We start from the raw sequence: 19,129 nt of genomic DNA, 5'->3' as shown, positions 1-19,129 counted from the left end.
CCTTGGAGAGGTACAGGGGGGAGGCAGATGGGCGCTCACCAGTCTCAAGAGGGACACCAATAGCCCATGCATGGAACGTACTCGTACTCATTGAGGAGGGCTCTGACCAGGTGCAGATGCCCCATCTGCCCAGTTGCCCAGTTTGAGCCGCCACAGCTGAACTCTGAACCGTCACAACAGTAAACATCCGGACAAAGCAAGCTGAGGAAAGTATCGGACACATGATGTCAACCAGTTAGAGCCTCTCTTTTATACCCAATGGGCACTAGCTCACCCCATTTGCGGCCACTAGTGACTCGCCAAGTCAAATCTAAAGCTAATTGTCCTCCGATCGGATGATGTCACTCACTTCCCCCTGGTCGATTCACTTTTTCTTCCCGCGCCCAGGCTACATGTGATACCATCCATCACACCTCCACCAACTCCAACACCAATACCAACACAACCACCAAAGATCTGCCATGGGTGACATCCGTCCCGCCATCCAAACAATCCAACACCCACCTTCTTCTGCCACCACCACCAGTGTCCCTCTCCCTCATTTCTCCGTGCCCAAGCCTCGACCCTCCCCCGTGTCACTCTCATTCCTTGACAAGTAACCAACGAAAATAGTCCATGCGCAAGGAACCACGTTACTCAAAACGAAGCAGGATCAAGAAATACCAACAGAAATACACTCGATTTGTCTAACGTTCATTCCAAAGCTTCTCTTTCTATGATACACAAAAATGTTGGTCCGGGTTGCCACAGGTGCTTTTCAGCCAAAGCAGGAAGATCCCATGGTCAGCTCGGTTCATCAACACAGCCTCGTCCCGCACATGTTCCCTACGCTGCCTTTGTCAACTTGATCCTCCTCGCCCAGCTCACTCTCCCTCTTTCCTGCCCAACTAGTCGAGCATTACAAAATAAAGAGTCTTGCTTTTTGGTCCCTTTCCAGACGCAGTAGTTTCCAGTCGTCAGAACTCCGGTCATCCCTTCATGCTTTGATTAAGCCCCCCGGTTTCGCCTGGTCGGCCCCTTTCCTTCCATTACCTATAGCGGCCAGGAGCCCACCCATTGTACTCACATCCCGTACCATGCCCCTTCCTCGCTCCCTCATATGCATGATGTAGCAGAGGCGACAACTCGCCACGCCCGATTGGGCATCACTCCAACAAAATTGAGAGGTCAAGTGTACAAAGAATAGGAATTGTTCAAAATCAAGGTCGAGTTTCCACCACTCGACCATCACCGTCATCATCTGTACCTTCTTTCCATTCCTTCAGCAGAATATGCACAATCCGAATCAATGTACCCCCACAGAGAAATTACCCCTTACTTGGGGTTAGTGGGCCGTCCGCATGGCTTGTTGCAGACGTTGTTGCATCGCCGCGTCTGGCGCCAGATGCTCCCAGAAGCCATAGCTGGTGTTTTGCTGCAATTCGAGGAACAGAATGGTCATTCCCCAAACGTGGGGCCGTGCAACCGTGAGCCGCTCGTATACCACCCGCGATATTTGTTCCCGGAGTTCGCGCTGTTGCTCGTCTCCACTTCCTGTCCCCCAAAGGTTGAGCATCACCTTGCAGAAAAAGTCCGTGTGTGTGTTGGGATAGCGGATCTGGTCGGCAATGGCATTGAGGAGTTGGTAGCGCGTCTCATGGCTGACGCTGCTAGCAAGCTTGCTGAAAAACGTGACCGGCGCCGTGCCAGAATCGAACCTTCCTGGAGAGGAGCTGAGCGCGTCGTTGCCGACAAATGGCACTAGAGCATTCATGATTTCCACGCTCTTCGCAGGAGCCATGGCAGAGGACTCTTTTTGTCCCTCATGAAGAGCCTGCTTGATCTGCTTGAACGTGCTGTCCAGGTCACCTGATTTTCTGATCGCGTTCAGGACAACGTCTTTGAGATCTGCTTGTTGAAGGGGTAGGTCATAGTCCCGCGCTAGAATCGGATTTTTCTTCATCTCTTCGAGTCGTTCAATTTTCAGCCCTGGCGTCATGGGATCCGGGAGATCGTGGTATGCCGAAGGCTTGGCTGTGAGTATCAAGTTCCTGAGCTGCGGGATCCCATATGCTATTCGCGAGCAAAAGTAGGTGTGGTTTTCACACAGAAATTCGGGGTAGTCGTGGAGCAGGATGAGTATGTTCCTCAGTGTTCCCTTGTACAGGTCAAGATTCAGAAGGTCGAAACCAGGCGTCTGTGACAGCTCCGAGATGTAAAGAAGCAGCAATCCAATGAGCTCACGGTAGGTATCCCATCCAACGTGATTGTTCGGCTTCAGCATGCCAGCGACGAAGACGCGGTGCACAATGAGACTGTACCATCCGTATGTGAACCCCGGGAACCACGACGGCTGCAGAGACTTGAAGCACTTGGCAAAGGCAGACATCAAGTCGTTGTGGTCGGTAGTGGTGTCCAATCGAGCTGCTGAATACTCATAGAGCATGTTGGCAAACAGTCTGGTGAAAAGTCTCTGATGGAAGGTCACTCCGCGCATGATCTGGTGGTGGTTCAAAATCAACACAAGCATCGTCAAGATCGTCTCGAGGTAGGGTGCCTTGCTAAGCCGGACTGCGCCATTGGTATCCCCTTGAAACTTGACCAGCATAATAACTAGGCGACCAAGGGCATCCGCATGCGAGAAAGCGACGTCCACACTGCCTCTGGGACTCTGAGCTTCTCGGTCGTAACATTCGATGCACGAGTCGATGCACAATCGCAAAAACTCTGCCAGATCCTCCGTGCTGTTGATCGTCTGCTCCTTGTGGAGCTCTTTTAGGAATGCTGCGCAGGTGCTTTCATTGGGCCCAATGCTTTCAAAGATGCCTACCCATTCGTCAAACACGTAGCGCATTTGGTCTTGCTTCGCTTTGGCTTTGTCCGTAATCTCGACACTGACGAATTCGGGCATGCCGTGAGCCTTTAGCTTCGCGTTGATTTCTGGGGCAACAGGAAGGTCTGGTTTCTCCTTGACCCAAGCTGCCATTGCAACGAGACTGTGGGCAAAATCCGCCCGGAGGGCTGTGGGCTCATCAGTAAAGAGAGTCTGATCCATGATCTCAGCGAGGACATGAAGTCCGTGCACGTTTCGACTCATGATGACTGAAGCAATTGCGACGTCGACCCGAGCAAACTCCATCAAGCCTGCCGTAATCAGTGCCACTACCACGTTGGAGCTAGCCAGTAGCAAGTCTTCATTAGCTGTCATCCATCTGAGGACATCCCGCACAATAAGGTCCGAGAGCTGGCATAGTTTCGAAAGCAAGAAAGCTAAGACCTCAGCCTCGAGAGGCCCTTCTGGCGGCTTGGTGACAAAAATGTGGCAGATCTTCTCTGCAATCTGGCGAGCTAGGAGATCAGCTGCTGGGCGGGTAGAAGAAGTGAGCACGATCAGGATTTGGCGGAAATCTTGGAAGATGGAGCTGTTCTTCTCGAGATCCTTCAGCCGTGTCGCATCGGATGCCCTAGCTGCCTTTTGGATATCTTCGATGAGAATGGTAATCCTATCATGAGGTGGCAATGTCTCCGGGAAACCATTGACCCTCGGCTGCGGCATTGCAGATAGCATTCGGCTTTCTTGCTGGACCAGCGGACTTTGGTGCGGGATCGCAGGCTGATCAGCAGGCGTGGACAGGTTTGGCATCGTGAGAGGGTCCTGCAGGACGTCGGGAATCTGACGTCCAGGGGTGTCAGCGGTAGCATTAGGAATATGGCTGGTGTTCATTCCATGAACTCTACGGTCGAACTCTTCGTAGACAGCCCGTTGTGCCTCGTTGAGACCGCCAACTGTTTGTTTGTAGGGCTCGGGAATCCATGCTGACCACCGATTGATTCCTTGCGGAATGAAATCCCGGGTCCCTCCTTCGGCGAGGAACCGACGTCGTTCTTCAAGATCAGCTTCAATAACCTGGTCAATTTCTGTAACAGCGCGCTGCTCAGCAGCTTGCTCAACAAACGAACATGCAGTGTCCAGATTATCATTGACGCACATAAGGATGGCTCCCTCAGGCAAAAGGTGCTCCGGCAAGTCATCCTGGGCAGGACGGCGAATGTAGTTGGAGATACTCATACGCAGTGGCTCCTTGCACGTAACAAGAGCCAGACTACCCGCCAGGGACTTGACCATCTGCCTAGCGGCTGTCCGGTACTTTTCTGGGTCCGGCTCAAGCGCATAGTCCTTTGAGACAAGCTGAGCCGTTGAGATTGATGCAATTGTGATTGACCGTTCGACAACAGGGGCGATGATTTCCTGGATGGCTTGGTCAAAAGCACGGTAGATAATGCTCTTTACCATTGCTTGATCTGCAGGCGAGCCCGACGTTGGAGGATATTTGAGCACGTCCTCCAAACTTGGAAGTGTTGCCATGATCTCAGGGGCGGAAAGCCGTTCACGGACGGCCCTGCTTATGGCGCCATTCAAAGACACGTCGTCAAAGGTCTCTAGGCCGTCTGGCAATGCGGGAATGTTCGCCATGTCGTCTTCTGTCTGCGGTCGGTCTCGAATAACCGTAGCAGGCTCCAGCTTCTTGAAGTCGAGCTCGAGGTCTTTGCAAAGCACCTCAATCTCGAATTTTAGATTCAGTTTGAGCTCCGCGAAATGATAAAGCTCCAAGAGAACTCCCACTATTTCCATCAACCAAGGATTCGGTGGCACAAAGACCATCGAGTTGGCGCCTTGAGCCAGGACTTTGCACGTAAATGGTATCACCAGAATCAGCCTCTGAGTCTCATACCCTTCCACCAGGAGGTCGACGAAATAGATGTTTCGGTGCTTAATCGGTTTATCTTGTGCGAGAGTGAGAGATCCTAGCCAACCTCCAAGATTCTTGAGGTGGCTCCTTTCCGTCGCAGAATTGATTGTCGATTCGGCGCTCATGATCTTGACAATACTGACGTAGGTCTCGCGAATCACCTCCGACATGAGCAAATTGTCATCGATCATGCTGATAAACTGGAAGTACATTTCCTGGTTGTTTGGCTCTAACCTGGCACGCTGTTCAACAAGGTATGAAGCGAACCATTGATAGTGCTCAGGAGTGAACGACTCTTTCAGATCGACCAATTTGCTAGCCATGTTGTCTTTGGAGAGGTTGTTAATGACAAACAGGATTTTCTCTTGGATTTTTTGGTCCGGGTCTCGAAAATGGGCGGAAGCTGGAGGCGGGTCCGCACGCAAGGCTCGAAACCCACGGCCTGCGTCTAGCACAACGAGATCATCTCCATTCGTGGTGTGAGCACCTGAGACGCCATTCGCACCAAGCCCATTTCCAGCAGCTTGCTGTGCACGGAGCCCTTCTTCAGCGCGTTGTAAGATTTCTGGATGCTGAAGAGAAGGCTCCTGCAGAAGTAGACTGCAAAGTCCAGGCCATTCGGAGAGTTGATCGCTGATCTGGAGTAATGCTTCGATGCCAAAACGGTGCATGAGGCTGTCGGGTTCGTGATCGCGAACAGCCCGAAGTATAAGAGCAAGGCCAAAGTCTCGGGGGATTGAAGGGAGCAGTTTGTACTTGATAATGCTCCCAAACAGAAGGGCCGTTTTCTCGAGTGCATCTTCCGGATACTCATTGTAGCAAACATACTCATCGAACAATCCGTGGACGATGCAGCAGAAGAGATCCTGCTGATCTGGGTCTCGAGAAGTCTTATATCTCCGCATTTCGTTCACCATATCACGGATCGACAGCTCTGATCGATACATTCGACCGAACAATTCCGACATTTGCTTATCAATGACCTCGGAAAGTTTGTTGCCCTTCTCTTCACTGCTTTTCTCCAAAATATCATCGAATCCAGCCCCGTAGTTCATCAACCGCGGATACGTCTGCAAGCACGTAGTCTGTGCCGCCTCAACCAACTCGCGATTGTCCAAGTGGTCTTCGAGTTTCTCCAGGAGCGTATGTACGCTTCGCAGCGTGAGCGGAATAGACTGCGGCGTGGTTTCGCCACGTTGGACGCGAAATTCGTCGTCTGCCTTAATCCGCAGGTATTTGCAAAGAATCATGCCCAGATTTGTCTGCCCATCAGCTGCTTCAGACAGATACCGATCCAGATCGAATCCTGGGTCGATCTTGTTCCGCATGCAGGCTATGTCGAGAGCCAGGGGATTTGACCAATGTTTGAGAAATTCCTCGGTCCACCCGAATTCTTGAGCGCGTTCGTATATCACTTCTGTTTGTCGTGGATCGAGCGAAAAAACGATATGACAAAGCTCGAACAGGTATTGAGGATACTGAGACGCAAGTGTTTCAAGAACAGGACGATAGTCTGGGCGTTGCTTTTCGAGGAACAAGCTGAAGCACTCAGCAATGAACTTTTCCTGGTCTGGCACCCATGATTTTGCATTGGTCCTCGCTAGAAACAGGAGGAAGATGGCTGGGTGATTGTGGTATACGTCCTGCAGTATGTCGATTCGGTCTTCCCCATCTGCCCCTGTACCGGGTCCCAGAACGACTTCAAAAATAGCCTGACAAGCATCGGCAGATACATATGGACCATCGAGCTCTGGGGTGATCAATCGCGTCATTTCGGGAGAGAAATTGCTCAGGTCTTCTGCGGGTAAAGTCTCGCGAAGTCGGGGTATTGTAGTTGGCTGAGTTTCCGAGGATGAAGAGGCGAGAAATCCGCCAAGGAAGGAAATCTGCGTGTCTGGGTTCGCCCATCTGCCTCCCCAGAGTTTCTGGAGATCAAATTGCGGGTTATCCTGTGCCACATGCAGCAGAGATCTGTATAACCTTGGGAAATCGTTCCTCCGCATACGGAGACCCGGGATATCGAATCCTTGAATGACCAGGTTCCAGTCCAGCTGTTTTGCCCGGAGAGCCTCTACCAAATGTGAAATATCATACTGTTGATTGATGGTGAAGACGAGGAATAGTAGAGCATTGGCTACTTCTGCTTCTGTAACACTCGTTGTGGGTAATGAAGCTAGAAAATCCTGTGCGGCTTGTTCTGAGGCGACCGCCTTAGGTCCGTGCCGTTGTAGACCGCGAGCGATATCTCGAGCTTCGGCTGAGAGGCGTAGCAGCTGGTAGGCACCAAAGAATTGTTCTGGTTTAGAACCAGTGTATCGACTGATGACTGCACGCCATAGATCGTCTTTCTGCTGTTGCGTGGTCGTCGCAGCGGCTAGGGCAAAGTATTCGATCACAGAGCAGATGTTCTCGACCGCGAATGTTTGTGTGTTCTCACCGCGCCTCTCCGACAGGGAACGCAGAGAGCTCTGAGCGAACTCGGCGAGAAAACTTTCCGCTTTTGTTCTCAGGTCGACGCGGGCGCATTTTGTGAAGGCAACGGCCAGAATGACCTGAGGAAGGGTATCGGCGAAGAAATGTTGAATAAAGGTCACAAGGTCAAAGTCGCGGAACGAGTCTTCCTTGGAGGTATCAATGGCCTCGGCAATCTTTGATGGCTGTTCTGGGTCTGAGGCGACCTTTTCCAACTCTTCACGCAGTAGCTTATAGCTTCCCTGATCGAAGTCTTTCGCACCTTGGAAAATGGCGGCAGTATTCAGGGTGATGGTTCGCCTGAAGAATTGGGCAAAGACCTCCATGCCGTTAGAATCGAGCAGTCGCTGTATCTTCTCCCGCTTGGAGTCCCACTTTGCCTTTCCCTCTCTTTCACTGATGGTATCAAGCAGCAGGAGAATCTGAGTCGCGGATATCTTTGAAAGTGAGGAGGGGCCGGACGCGGCAGGACTGAGGATCATGGGAAGCATTCATGACCTTGGAAAAGGGCGGTGCTAGTGAGAAGGGTTTGCGGGGAGGTCAGCCAACGTTGTACACAGGTTTAGGTAGCTCGTAAGAGAGAGGTAACAGGTCAATCTAAAAGTAGTAAGAAGTGCCGGGTACAACGGGTGATTGAGAGAAGGAATAAGTTGATGGAAAGTGAAGATGCAGGAACAATCGGGGGGGAAGAGAGGAGTGAGTTTGGTGTTGGTGTTGGCCTCTTTGCAAGGAACATGGAGTTGGAGTCCAGCGGCCAGTCATTGGCAGGCGACCACTCTGTTTGGGCATGAAGCCTTGGCACGCTTCATCACGTGCGCAAACTCGAGAATAAGGACACGTGCATCCTTCCAAATACTTTGAGGTGTCTGGATTAGGGCGTCCAGGAGGCATATGTATATTAACCAAGCAGTTTTATTCAAAAAGTTAACCAGAGACAGTCTTTGAGACACATCTCTTGAGCATATAGGTGCGAACTTGAAGAAAAGATATTTCATTCAGGAATACCACCACATGCACGTCATGAGGAAAAGCCCCCGAGAATAGCAAAAGCCTTGCACGCAAAATAATGCTGGTAGAAGCAACACCACCTTGCTTGAATCCACGTCTGAAAAGCAGCCACTATTGTGTCCAAGACCACATCTTATACAATCCTAGTAATCCACAGTCAAGAAGAATTTGCTGTAGGCAACCAAAAGCAACACCATTCCATGCTGAGATGCACCGTCTCAGGTCCTTGACTTTTTGGTTTCGACACCTATGACCCCAACGCTGTCTTCAAACACATCCGCCGCGCCGCGCTTCTTTCCCTTGGGAGTGCCAGCCATCGAGCGCCCACCGCTTTTGAGTCTGGGCCAGGAATCGAAAGGACTGGCTTTTTGTGAACGACGACCGGTATCTAGTGACTTGACTTCTTCGGAAATCAAAAGGGCCGGACCACTTGAGCGAAGAGATCTCTTCGTCTTTGCCATTGGGGAAATGTCGCTTGATGTACTGTTGCCGATTGCCGCCGATGCATCTTCCTTCTGATCAGTCGGTTCCTCAATGTCAGTCAGAGCTTCCTCCTCGCGTTCTGCTTCCCGTGCTTTTTGCTGCGCTTCAGTCTGGAAAAGACGTTTGGGCTTGATTGACCGACGGGTAAGTGTTCGGAGCCGCTTGACATCGGAGCCTTTGGGCGTGTGTTCCAAGAGACCGAGGTCACCAGTATCAATGTCTTCTTCTTCATCCTCCTCATCATCAAATCGTCGGTAGACTTTCTTGCCGCGGCTTGAAGTAGTTAGCATTGAAACTTGGGACGGGAGAGTAAGCGACTTACAATACATAAACCATGCCATCGTCCTTCTCAATAGCCTCTTCGACTTGGGGATCAAGCTTCTTTCGCTCCCCACTAACCTTGCGACGTTTAGACGTTCCAGCGATTTTGCGAGTGGACGAAGTTTCTCCGTTCATGTTTTGCTCAGTGAAAGGGTTTGACTCGCTATTGTCGACATGAGGAATTCTATCGCGAGAATCGGTGTAAATCTGAACTTGCCCGCGGCTGTCATCGTTCTCAACAGAGAAGCTTTCAAGTGAGAAGCCATTGTGGCGTTTAGTCTTTCGATTCCTTTTTGGGCTCGGTTCAAAGTCCACCAAGTCGTTCACGTTCAGGGTATTGTCTTGGAAAAGTGCACGAGCGGGGTTACTTGTTTGAGGAACCATTTTCTTCCTCGGAGTTTTGACAGGAGTGGGAAGCATGCCGTCGGAAATCGTGGTGGAGGAAGATGCCAGCGGTTGAAGATGCGACTTGGAATGAGGTAGTTTGTCGATGGTCGAAGGAAGGGTATCGGGGGATGGAGGTGAGATGACTTGGACGCGACGAGGTGCCTTGTGCTTTGGTGTCGCTTCTGGCGATTGAATTCCAGGTGCGACTCTGGGTCTTGACTTCCTTGACGATCGCGGAGTGGCCACTGGGGCTTCAATTTCAGGTATGTTGTCGCGCCTGTCGGGGGTGGTGTGAAGATTGGCGGACGCAATTCGAGAGCTTGTTCTTGTAGCCCTTCGATTGGGATGGGTATGAGAACGATCGTAAGCGGCGCCATGTAAAGGAGTTTGGGGAGTTTGAGGAGTCGATGCGATTTGAAGAGGTGGTGTTGAAGTCATTTTGTGAGGCGCACATGCAACAGTGAATTCACCGGCAATTGATCAATGTTTCTGCCAGACCCAAGGTTCAGAGTGAAGAGTTGCAAAACCAATTCCAAAATTCAGCGCAAGAGTGTGCTCTCCAGATGCAATGCAGCTCAGTCAAAAGCAGTAAAGCAAGAACAAGTTACAACAACAATAAGGTGACTGCGTCGCAAAGGACGGTGCTAGATGGAGGTCGAGGAGTTTGTTGGAGGTTGGGCTTCCGTCTGGTGCAGTGACTGCTGGGTGAGTGGCTGGGAACAGCAACCCCCCGGCGCAGCGCAGTCGTGGCTTGCAGGTCTGGGCATTCAGGGTTCGGGTTTCTCGTCCCGGGCGAGACGCGCCTCGTCTCAGAGCTACGCGTAAAGCGGCTTATGTGTATCTTGTCATTGCGGGCGCACTTCTAGTCGTCATCATACCATGCAAACAAACGGCGTCCTCTTTGATCCAGAATCAGACGCTGCTCTTCTGCATCATGGATCACAACTCTTCAGCCCTCACGGACGATGACTCTGCGGACAGTCTCTGGCATGCCCCTGCAGAACAAGAAACAGCGGGCAAACAAGCCCATAGAGCGAAGCACACATATCAAGGCCAACAACAATATGAGGAAAGCCTGCGTCAAGAACTACAGAGCGTGAGACAGGTTAATGAGGCTATTGAAGGTGTTATTCAGAGCCTCCACAAGGCCAAAAGCAATATGAGAGTAAGGATTCAACCTGTGGTCCCTCCATATTTGATGGTCATCACTAACTCGAGTACTAGACAGTGAACAACACCGTCTCAGCTGCCTCAAGTCTCTTGAATACATGGACCAAAATTCTATCCCAAACAGAGCATAACCAACGCCTGATTCTTGACCCTTCATGGCAAGGCGCCAATCAAGATATCGCGGATATTGAAGAGGAAGCCCTGGAAAAACAGCGCGCTGCTGATCGACGAGAAGCTGAGGAGGAGAGAAAGAAGGCAGCAGCCAAAAAGGCTCAAGAGGAAGAGCGACATAAAGTTGAGACGGCCACCAAACCCACAAGAGGGACTTCGCGAGGTCCAGGCAGGATCGGTGCTGCCGGAAGAGGTGGTGCAACCGCACAGTCCTCGTCTTACGTACAGGTAGGAGGGTCTAATACCAGCGGTATAAAGCGAGGCACAGCCTCCGTTAGAAGAGCCAGCTCAGGAATTGGTCGAGGGACAACGGGTAGAGCCTCGAGAGGCCGTGGCTGAAATCTGCGGCTTCCATTGATGGATTGCCTTGTTTCACCTTTGCCGCTCGGGCGCACGACAGGGTTCTGTTTTACCCAACAGATGCCAGGGACGAACGCAAGCTCGTCAGGACCCTTGGGAGCCCTGGCGATCATAAGACCGACGGTGGGAATTTGAAAACGGGAGCCTCCCAACATACGAGACTATTTCTCACGGCTCACCCGTAAAATAGATTGTTCTGGTGTCGCATTGTCCGCCACGACGCGCGCGAGGTAGGTGGGAGTTCATCTATTCCCATCCTTCAGAGTCCGCCAGGGAAGCGAAGGTGAAGTGCGCTAAAGCAATCTGGCTCCCATATTTGCAGCTATTGACGAGGTCGAAAACGGTGGTCATGTCGACCAGTGTTTTGACCACTTTCGCCGAGATACACCGCGAGTCGGGGAGGGATCATATTTGTTCAGTATACTGTGGGCGGCCGTGGTACTGATGGGGCGAAATTACTGGGAGAAGGGTCAAATGTGCTTCGGAAGAAGCACACCTACGGAGCTCATGGCTGCAGAGACCACAGCATGCAAGCATATTCATCGCGGCGGTACCAAGTTGTCAGGTATGGGTTCATTCTGCTGGAGTCAAAGGCACATATCGGTGCCTGAGAGGAGGAGCCTCTGCGCAGCTAGTTCAGATGCAGAATGAAAGTCTTAGGGAACCCCAAAGTCGAACACTGGGCCATCTACTAAATCCGTACTGCCGGCCACACTGTTTTGCTTGTTTTCAAGTATGTCGCCCGAGTCAAACCTTGCCGCCAAAAGTGAAGCGTTGCAAGTATGTACAACAAAAGCCGGAAGGAGGTGTACCAATAAAGCACGGGCAGGCAAACGCCTAGCTAGGTATTCTCATCTCGAGTCATAATTTTACCAGGTGAGCGGTGAGTAACCGGAGACAAAGCACGGAATAGAGGGGAGGTCGTCATTGTAGAGCGGTCTAAAAGCAGCAAGGGGATGAGAGCACGAGAGCACAAGGCGGTCGCCGAAAGGAGCATCAGCTTGATTCTCCCAATTTCTTATGGTTTGAGATGTGAATGAAGCAACCTGGTCTGCGCAACGGACAAGGTTCATTATCGGGTCAATTCTAGTTTCCCATACTGTTCAAAGGAAGATCTTCTACGGAACCACTTCGCTTTACAACAGGCACAAGACAACTTGTCACTCGTCCTTCTCACAGTCCAGTCCGCGCCTGGAGACACGACCAACTGCGGAGAAAGTAAACAATGAATTTCGCACCATACCAGGATGCATCGCCAGAAATGTGAGTTGCTGCTACGACATGAATTGGGGATCAAGATGGGCGGACAAAGTTGTTAATCAAACGTATATAGAGAACGTGCTCTATCACCTCCTCCTCGCACCTCGATCGATTCGCCTCGCGTTCGGTCGCCTCCTCCGAACAAACCCATCCAGCCCATCACCCGTGCCAGCGCTGGTACGCAGTCACTGCCACCATTGCTTCCTCCCAGTGCATTTGCCAATGATTTCCCACCTAGGCCGTCGTTTACCGGGGAACATAGGGATCAGAGCTTGGAAGCTTTCGAGACAAGCCTGCCTTTAAGAGTGGATTATGAAGCAATGTTGGCATACCTGGTCCTTCCACCAGCCGGAGGTGTCTTTCTCCTCCTATTCGAGCACAAGAGCGACTATGTCCGATTCCATGCGTGGCAATCTAGCATGCTCTTCTCGGCCATATTCTTCCTTCACTTAATCCTGTCCTGGTCAAAGGTGCTCTCCTGGATGCTGTTCGCAATCGACTTGATCTTGATCGGCTTTCTCTCGCTCCATGCTTACCGAGATGTCGAGACTCTCGACCATTTCGAAGTGCCTTATTTTGGCAGGCTGGCCAACTCATTTGTCGAGAATGAGTGAATATAAGCGATGTGCATCTTGCGAAAGGGAATCTAGCACCGAGCTTCATACTCTTCTGGCATTGGAATTGCTGCGAAGGATAAGTTGACCTGGATCGCTCAATATGTCGAGCATTCTATGATGTCAGTACTCAAGCCGACCTTAACCGCACCTCAACAACTACTCAACTGGGCCATTTTTAAACAACGCCGGTACTGCTACATCTTGAAATGGTCCTTTCCATTGCCCGGGTCATGAAGAAGCAGGCAATTGCCGCTGAAAGGCGCACCCCGAGACACCGGAACCAATCATTCGCCTAGGCTGTAGTCGACATTCCTGAAGTCGATTTCAGACGGGATGTGTTCCATCTTGCCACAAGATGACTGCTTCGAACCCTGCGAAGAGTACTTCAGAAGCGCTGCCTTTTCAACGGGGCTACGTCTGTTCTTGATGGTTATGGGCCTCGCACTCTATTTTGTGGGGACACTGTCCCTGACGAGACCTGGTCCGGACCCTACATACCTTATTCAACCAATTTTCCACGAAGTGAGACAGTACAAGATGTACCATTTGCTGGAGCTGGAATGTCCCAAGTCGTCTTCGAATTCAGTGTTCTCAGAGAAACCATCAGTTTCTCGAATTAGCCAAGGAAGCTGGGGTGTGAACTTGACTTGACACTGATCCAAAACCAGCTCAGTCCGCGCTTCGGTATTGCAGAGCAGGTATACATCTACAGCTTGCGGAGGAAGCATACATCGATGCGGCACCTATGTGGGGTGGGATCAACGATTATGAGGACGAGAGACTCTAGTGAGGTTTTGGAAGGACTTTGAATAATTACTTGAACCAATGTGGTTAGGGAATATATGGTACCTCTCGTCGGTATGACCTTGCGTGTTAATAATGGCACCTTAAACTGATCCGTCCCCTTTTGTCTCCCAGATTTCATGCAATTCCACTGAACAACCACGCCGTGGCGACGAGCACCATCATCTTCCAGCCGACCGTGAGTGGCGCAGCGAGAGAAGTCGAGGAGGACGGAGTCGAACTGGTCGCGTTGGAGGGCGTGGCGCGTTCGACGACGCTGTCGCTGACCACAACGGGCTTGTTGCCGTTACAGACATATTTGCCAACGCAGGCCCCGTTACACGGTCCCCAGTGGCCCGCGAACGCCCATTCTGTTCCCGTGTTCTCAAACTTGCAGACGCACTGGTTGACCTCGCCCGCATCCACGAGGGCGAGGTAGAAGTTGTGCATCAGGATCCCTGTGCAGTCGAACTCGCGGCCGTGGATCTGCCATGCGTTCCCGATCTCGTTCACCGCCAGGCAGGCACTCTTGTACCGACCCACGCGTGACGCGTCATAACACAGCGCGGCGCCTAGGTATGGAGCGGTGGTCATTGTCGGCAGGGTAGGGGGAGTGTGGTGGGCTTTAAGCGGTGAGTTGAGTAGAGACCAAGAGAAAGTGGGCACAAAAGAAAGCCCGGGCGTTGGAATTCTGTCAGGGTAATGGCCGAAGATTCAAGGGAGGAGCGGAAGAAGAAAATCGGTTCCCAGATCTGGGCCTCATGATGAATAAAAGGACATTGGAAACCACGTGGGACGCAGAGCTGAAGTCGGTTCAGAGTTCCTCTGCTGCAACACTGCCGTGCCCGCACATTTTCGGTGGGCAGCTAGAGCTCAGTGTCCAGCCGAGTCTCTGCAGGATCAAGTCGTGTCCAGTCGACCCGACGTTGGCCTCTGACTGGACTTGTGGTCGGTTCTACCACCATCAGGCTGAACCATACACAGCGGCACCTCCACCATCAACGTCGCCGTGTGGAAGTCTATCCGACGCTAAGAACGCTAGACCGCATCCTGGGACCGGTATAGACCCATTGGCCGAGATAGGTCGACCATGAACGCGGGTGAGGATGTAGCGAGTTTCGTGGGAGGCAGTTTCAGGATTGGAGGTGCTATGGAAATCGAGTCTAAATCCGACCTTACCAGTCTTTGCTCAAGCCTATCATAGTCTATCGCAGAGGAGTCAGACAAGTTGGATATGGGGAAAGCACCAACGTGGCGACTTGGGCTTCCCCAGGACGAGCTGAAGCTTGATTGTTAGCCGAGTTGCCGTATTGGGCGAAGGCCTGCGGTTTCTGGTACGCCACCATGGCACACATTGCCACTTGTCGCATTCCAGCATGCGAGGTGTGGCAGGTTAGTGCGTCGCTCAACAGACCCTGGCTGCCTGGAAGTGCCCGGCCTGGTGCCTTGCTAACAGGCCTCGAGTCTAGATCTCTTTAGCCTCGATTCATCCCATCCAACAAAATGCAGGATAGGAAGTACACGGTTGACTACATGATTAAGCTTGACGACAACAACATCTTGGTCAGGCTTCACTTCAATGGAAGGGTCTCCGACATTGAATTTGGACCAGAAGACCTCCATGATCCAGCGAATTCGACCGGCACACAGCCCTTGAAGCAGCAGTACCTTAATGCGCTTCAACATTCGTTCGGCGATGATGCATCTGTGGAAGCTGCTGAAGCCGATGAAATCGATGGGGCGACCGAACTGTGTGATATCAATGGCCACACCGATACGGCCACCTCCCCAATCTCGAGCGAATGTGGTTGGAAGAGGATCCTGTTATAGCCTTTGCCGTGGGACCATTTTTGACACATGGAACCTTCGAAACTTTTGCCCCGGAAGCATCAACGCTTTGTCTCAATACCTTACAAGACATTCTTCACCCTCCGCTTCTGTCGTTTACCCTACGTGTAGTTCAAGGAGATCTCGTGCCGATCGGCCGGTCTCCAGAGAAAACGGAAACCGCGGATCCACCCTGGGCTGCTGTCTGGAAATCTGAGCATTGGCTCGAATACCCTCATGTCAAAGCAAAAGATATCGCCTTGGCCCGGACTTCTCAGACATCCTCAAATACCAACCTCGTCATGTTCAACAACCGCATATGCTGGTTTAAGCCTGTTTTGGACTACGTCGATAGTCCTCCATATATTCGAGAGATCGATATACTCTCCAAGCTCTCTCGGGAAAATCTCAGCCACAGACTACGCTGCCCGCAGATAGAAGCTATTGTACTTGATGGCAAGGATGGTAACAGGGGATTTATCAACGGTCTTATTCTCACCGCCATCCACCCCAACCATGGGACCATAGCAGATCGAGTCAACAGACCAGAAGGGCCATCTCTCCCCATGGCGCTATGTGAACGCTGGTATTGTGATATCGAGACCATGGTACATTTATTGCACGACAAAGGTTTTGTCTGGGGCGATGTTTCGCCGAACAACATGGTCATTGATGCCAACGAGAATGTCTGCATCATCGATTTCGGGGGTGGATACACGGAGGGCTGGGTCGACGAGGAAGACAGGGAGACCAAGAAAGGGGATCTAGAAGGACTCAAGAGGATCAAGGAGTACTTGTTGGATATGGACCGGACAGGAGATGCCACAGAGTGAACTGCCTGGAGCAATAGTCACATCCGTGGGTGTTCTGCAGAAGCTAGTGCTGGTGAGGTGCGGTGGGAACGCATTCCATTTCTTGAATGTAGGAGTCAGTGTGGCGTAACCATGTATCAACGAAATGTCGAGGAAATTAAATTCGCTGTCGAATATGGCAATGAAGTTGCATAGTTGCATAGTCGTGTACCGAGTAGTTCTGGCGACTTGATGTATTGATGGCGCGAGGCTGGGCGGCTGTTCTTGGCAACACCGCGAATCCCAGAATCTGTTTCATTGTCCAAATTCGACTTGTCTCCTTCGACCACCAATCGATGCATTCTTTCGGAAATAAAATGTACTCCCAAATCTAACATGGACCTTGAGACTGAAAGCAATGAGGGCCCCAATCCTGCAGCAGATGCCAGATCCGAAGTCCGCCGCCCCGGAAGGCGGTTCAAGACCCCGATAGCATGCGTCCCTTGCCGAATGACCAAGACCAGATGTGTTTCTGTCGGTGACCTGGATTCTTGTGAAGCATGTCTCAGGAAGTCGCGAGCATGTGTCCGGCCTGGACCAGCGAAACCGCGAACGAATCCATCGCAAAAGATCAGGGAGCTCGAGGGCAAGATTGCGTCCCTTTCACAAGCATTGTCGGCGAAACAGCATCAAGACCAGCCAGGAGAGCCCACTCTGTTGGCTACACCGACACAGTCAGTGTCATCCGGAAGGTCAAGAGACACTTCAATCCCTGTTGTACGTCCAACATGGCAAATCTTCCGAGAGTCGCAGTCGAGGCACAGTTCCGCGTCAGTCGATCAAGATGTTGTAGACCAGGGACTTCTCGACATGCCAACCGCCGAAGTTCTTTTCAATCATTGGAACGACTCCATGCGACCCATTTTGCCTATTGTGCTACTCTCGGAGGACAACTTGCGGGAATGTAGGAGAGGTAGACCGATGCTGTTCCTCGCCATTCTGAGCGTCGCGAGCGGCTCGATCTTGCCGTCCTTCCAATCACCGCTCGTCAAAGAATTGAAACGTCAATTAGCCAGACAGATCCTTGAACAGGGCAGACGAAGTATCGACCTCATCCAGGCATGCCTCTTGTATTCTCAGTACTACACCCATGATCCAGAATCACCCCATGCTTTGCCAACTCAGTTTGTCTCTGCCGCCATTACCATGTTGTGTGATCTTGATATGGTGGAACATATTGCGCCTAGGCCGGGTTCTTGTACAGATGAGTCGAAGGAAGCCGTTCGAGCATATTTGGCGTGCTGGTATGCCGCATCAAGGTAATTTGACTGCATGAGCTGCGGCGTCTTCTGGCTGATATTTGCGTCTTCGCCTGCACTAGCAATGCCATATTATTCCGACAGCAGACTCTTATGCCTCCTTCGTCCAAGGTTGAAGCTTGTATCAGCGTCTTGTCGACTGCGGCTTCTGTGCCGACGTCGGATGCCCTGCTCTGCAGCCTGGCACGACTGCAACTTATTTTGGACAATGTCTCAAACACTTTTGACACAGGAGACAAGCAGACGATTGGAGAATTTGACAGTCTGACCGTCCAATACCAGTTGAAAAGGTTTCAGGAGCGCCTCGCAAGCTGGAACTCATCCGAGTCAAGCTTCGGTGACCGTTAGTATTGAAGCGCCTCACTATGCTTTGTCACTGTCAGTGCTAAATAACCCCCAGGTTTGAAAAGATGCTCGTCCGAGTTTGCAAATATCTGTGTCCACCACATCGCGCTCAAATGCTACATGCAGAGACTGTTCGCAGGCCCTGGGTCGGAAGATTACCACGCGAGTGTTGACATGCTGAGCTCCGGGCATCTCAAGGCACTTTTCTGCTGCTGGGACTCGAGTCAAGCACTACTTGACGCATACATATCTCTCGACATTCGCCTGGCTCGATCGCTGCCCAATCACTACCTGATGTGGACTCTGTCTGCCGCGGTAGCTCTTATCAAGCTGACCCCGTTTAGGGAGGCAATGAGAGCCGGGACCGCGACCACGACCATGCACTCCGAAGAAGCCTCGGCCTTGCCCAGTCTAGATGCAATGTTGAGCAAGATCTCTGAGATTGTCCAAGACGGATATCTTCCGCAGGCAAAGACCTGGGGTATGGCGCTGGCTAAGCTCCGGTTCTGGTATCTGCACAAGAAACAGGTGTGCATCACCGCCCATGGACGATGTGACAGCCACAGCGACGGGCCTGTCTACAGTGCATTTGGCGATCGGCCTGAGCAGTCACCGACCGAGATCGATGTTACGTCCCATTCAAGATCAGTATCTCAGCCGTTGTCTGACCCGAGACAATCTATGAATACACCTGTTGTGGTCGATGTCGGTGCATTCGGTGTCAACTCCACCCCGTCGTCCACATCTGCCAGACAGCAGAGACAGGCCGTCGACGTCGCAGCCACAGCTCCAGTCGAGGCGGCGTACGACCCTCTCACCTACGCGGCGACCGACTGGGATGATCTGGTCCTGGACGCCGACTCACTCCGAGAATTTGATTCTCTCATGATGGACGACTCGGATTTCTGGATGAAGAGTTTGATGTAAATCAGGCCAGTGAACCTGTTCCGTACTCAGTCCCAGGCCAAGGGAGGGACAGCACGTCCCGATCCATTTCCTCTCCTCACCTCATTAGGCATTCTATTCGCGAACCAAATGGAACGGAGCAGAGATGTACCCAGCAGCGAGGTGGCGGGAGGGGGGGG

At 51.8% G+C, this 19,129-nt stretch overlaps 7 protein-coding genes across 7 annotated transcripts; 4 read left to right on the top strand and 3 right to left on the bottom strand.

Moving 5' to 3' along the window:
- Positions 1 to 1,324: 1,324 nt before the first annotated feature.
- Positions 1,325 to 7,684, bottom strand: AYO20_09512 (hypothetical protein; the record flags this gene model as incomplete). The annotated part of the gene is made up of 1 exon (XM_022647781.1): positions 1,325 to 7,684. One exon carries the CDS (start codon positions 7,682 to 7,684, stop codon positions 1,325 to 1,327), a length of 6,360 nt encoding a protein of 2,119 aa, XP_022496218.1.
- A 744-nt stretch (positions 7,685 to 8,428) lies between these two features.
- AYO20_09511 (hypothetical protein) lies at positions 8,429 to 9,839 on the bottom strand (the record flags this gene model as incomplete). The annotated part of the gene is made up of 2 exons (XM_022647780.1): positions 8,429 to 8,966; positions 9,016 to 9,839. The coding sequence occupies 2 exons, from the start codon at positions 9,837 to 9,839 to the stop codon at positions 8,429 to 8,431; spliced, it is 1,362 nt and encodes a 453-aa protein (XP_022496217.1).
- Positions 9,840 to 10,335: 496 nt separating this feature from the next.
- AYO20_09510 (hypothetical protein) lies at positions 10,336 to 11,100 on the top strand (the record flags this gene model as incomplete). Its single annotated transcript, XM_022647779.1, has 3 exons — positions 10,336 to 10,566; positions 10,626 to 10,970; positions 11,035 to 11,100. The coding sequence occupies 3 exons, from the start codon at positions 10,336 to 10,338 to the stop codon at positions 11,098 to 11,100; spliced, it is 642 nt and encodes a 213-aa protein (XP_022496216.1).
- Positions 11,101 to 12,327: 1,227 nt separating this feature from the next.
- AYO20_09509 (hypothetical protein) lies at positions 12,328 to 12,976 on the top strand (the record flags this gene model as incomplete). Its single annotated transcript, XM_022647778.1, has 2 exons — positions 12,328 to 12,365; positions 12,436 to 12,976. The coding sequence occupies 2 exons, from the start codon at positions 12,328 to 12,330 to the stop codon at positions 12,974 to 12,976; spliced, it is 579 nt and encodes a 192-aa protein (XP_022496215.1).
- A 924-nt stretch (positions 12,977 to 13,900) lies between these two features.
- On the bottom strand, positions 13,901 to 14,356 carry AYO20_09508 (hypothetical protein; the record flags this gene model as incomplete). Its single annotated transcript, XM_022647777.1, has 1 exon — positions 13,901 to 14,356. The coding sequence occupies one exon, from the start codon at positions 14,354 to 14,356 to the stop codon at positions 13,901 to 13,903; it is 456 nt and encodes a 151-aa protein (XP_022496214.1).
- Positions 14,357 to 15,265: 909 nt separating this feature from the next.
- On the top strand, positions 15,266 to 16,422 carry AYO20_09507 (hypothetical protein; the record flags this gene model as incomplete). The annotated part of the gene is made up of 2 exons (XM_022647776.1): positions 15,266 to 15,515; positions 15,593 to 16,422. 2 exons carry the CDS (start codon positions 15,266 to 15,268, stop codon positions 16,420 to 16,422), a joined length of 1,080 nt encoding a protein of 359 aa, XP_022496213.1.
- Positions 16,423 to 16,940: 518 nt separating this feature from the next.
- Positions 16,941 to 18,971, top strand: AYO20_09506 (hypothetical protein; the record flags this gene model as incomplete). Its single annotated transcript, XM_022647775.1, has 4 exons — positions 16,941 to 17,157; positions 17,216 to 17,699; positions 17,762 to 18,042; positions 18,100 to 18,971. The coding sequence occupies 4 exons, from the start codon at positions 16,941 to 16,943 to the stop codon at positions 18,969 to 18,971; spliced, it is 1,854 nt and encodes a 617-aa protein (XP_022496212.1).
- Positions 18,972 to 19,129: the final 158 nt, after the last annotated feature.

This window comes from Fonsecaea nubica (genome assembly GCF_001646965.1).
Source record: "Fonsecaea nubica strain CBS 269.64 chromosome Unknown Scaff89, whole genome shotgun sequence".
NCBI classification, from domain to species: Eukaryota; Fungi; Ascomycota; class Eurotiomycetes; order Chaetothyriales; family Herpotrichiellaceae; genus Fonsecaea; species Fonsecaea nubica.
Note: the sequence above shows the minus strand (reverse complement) of the source record. Positions and strands in the feature narration are given on the sequence as shown.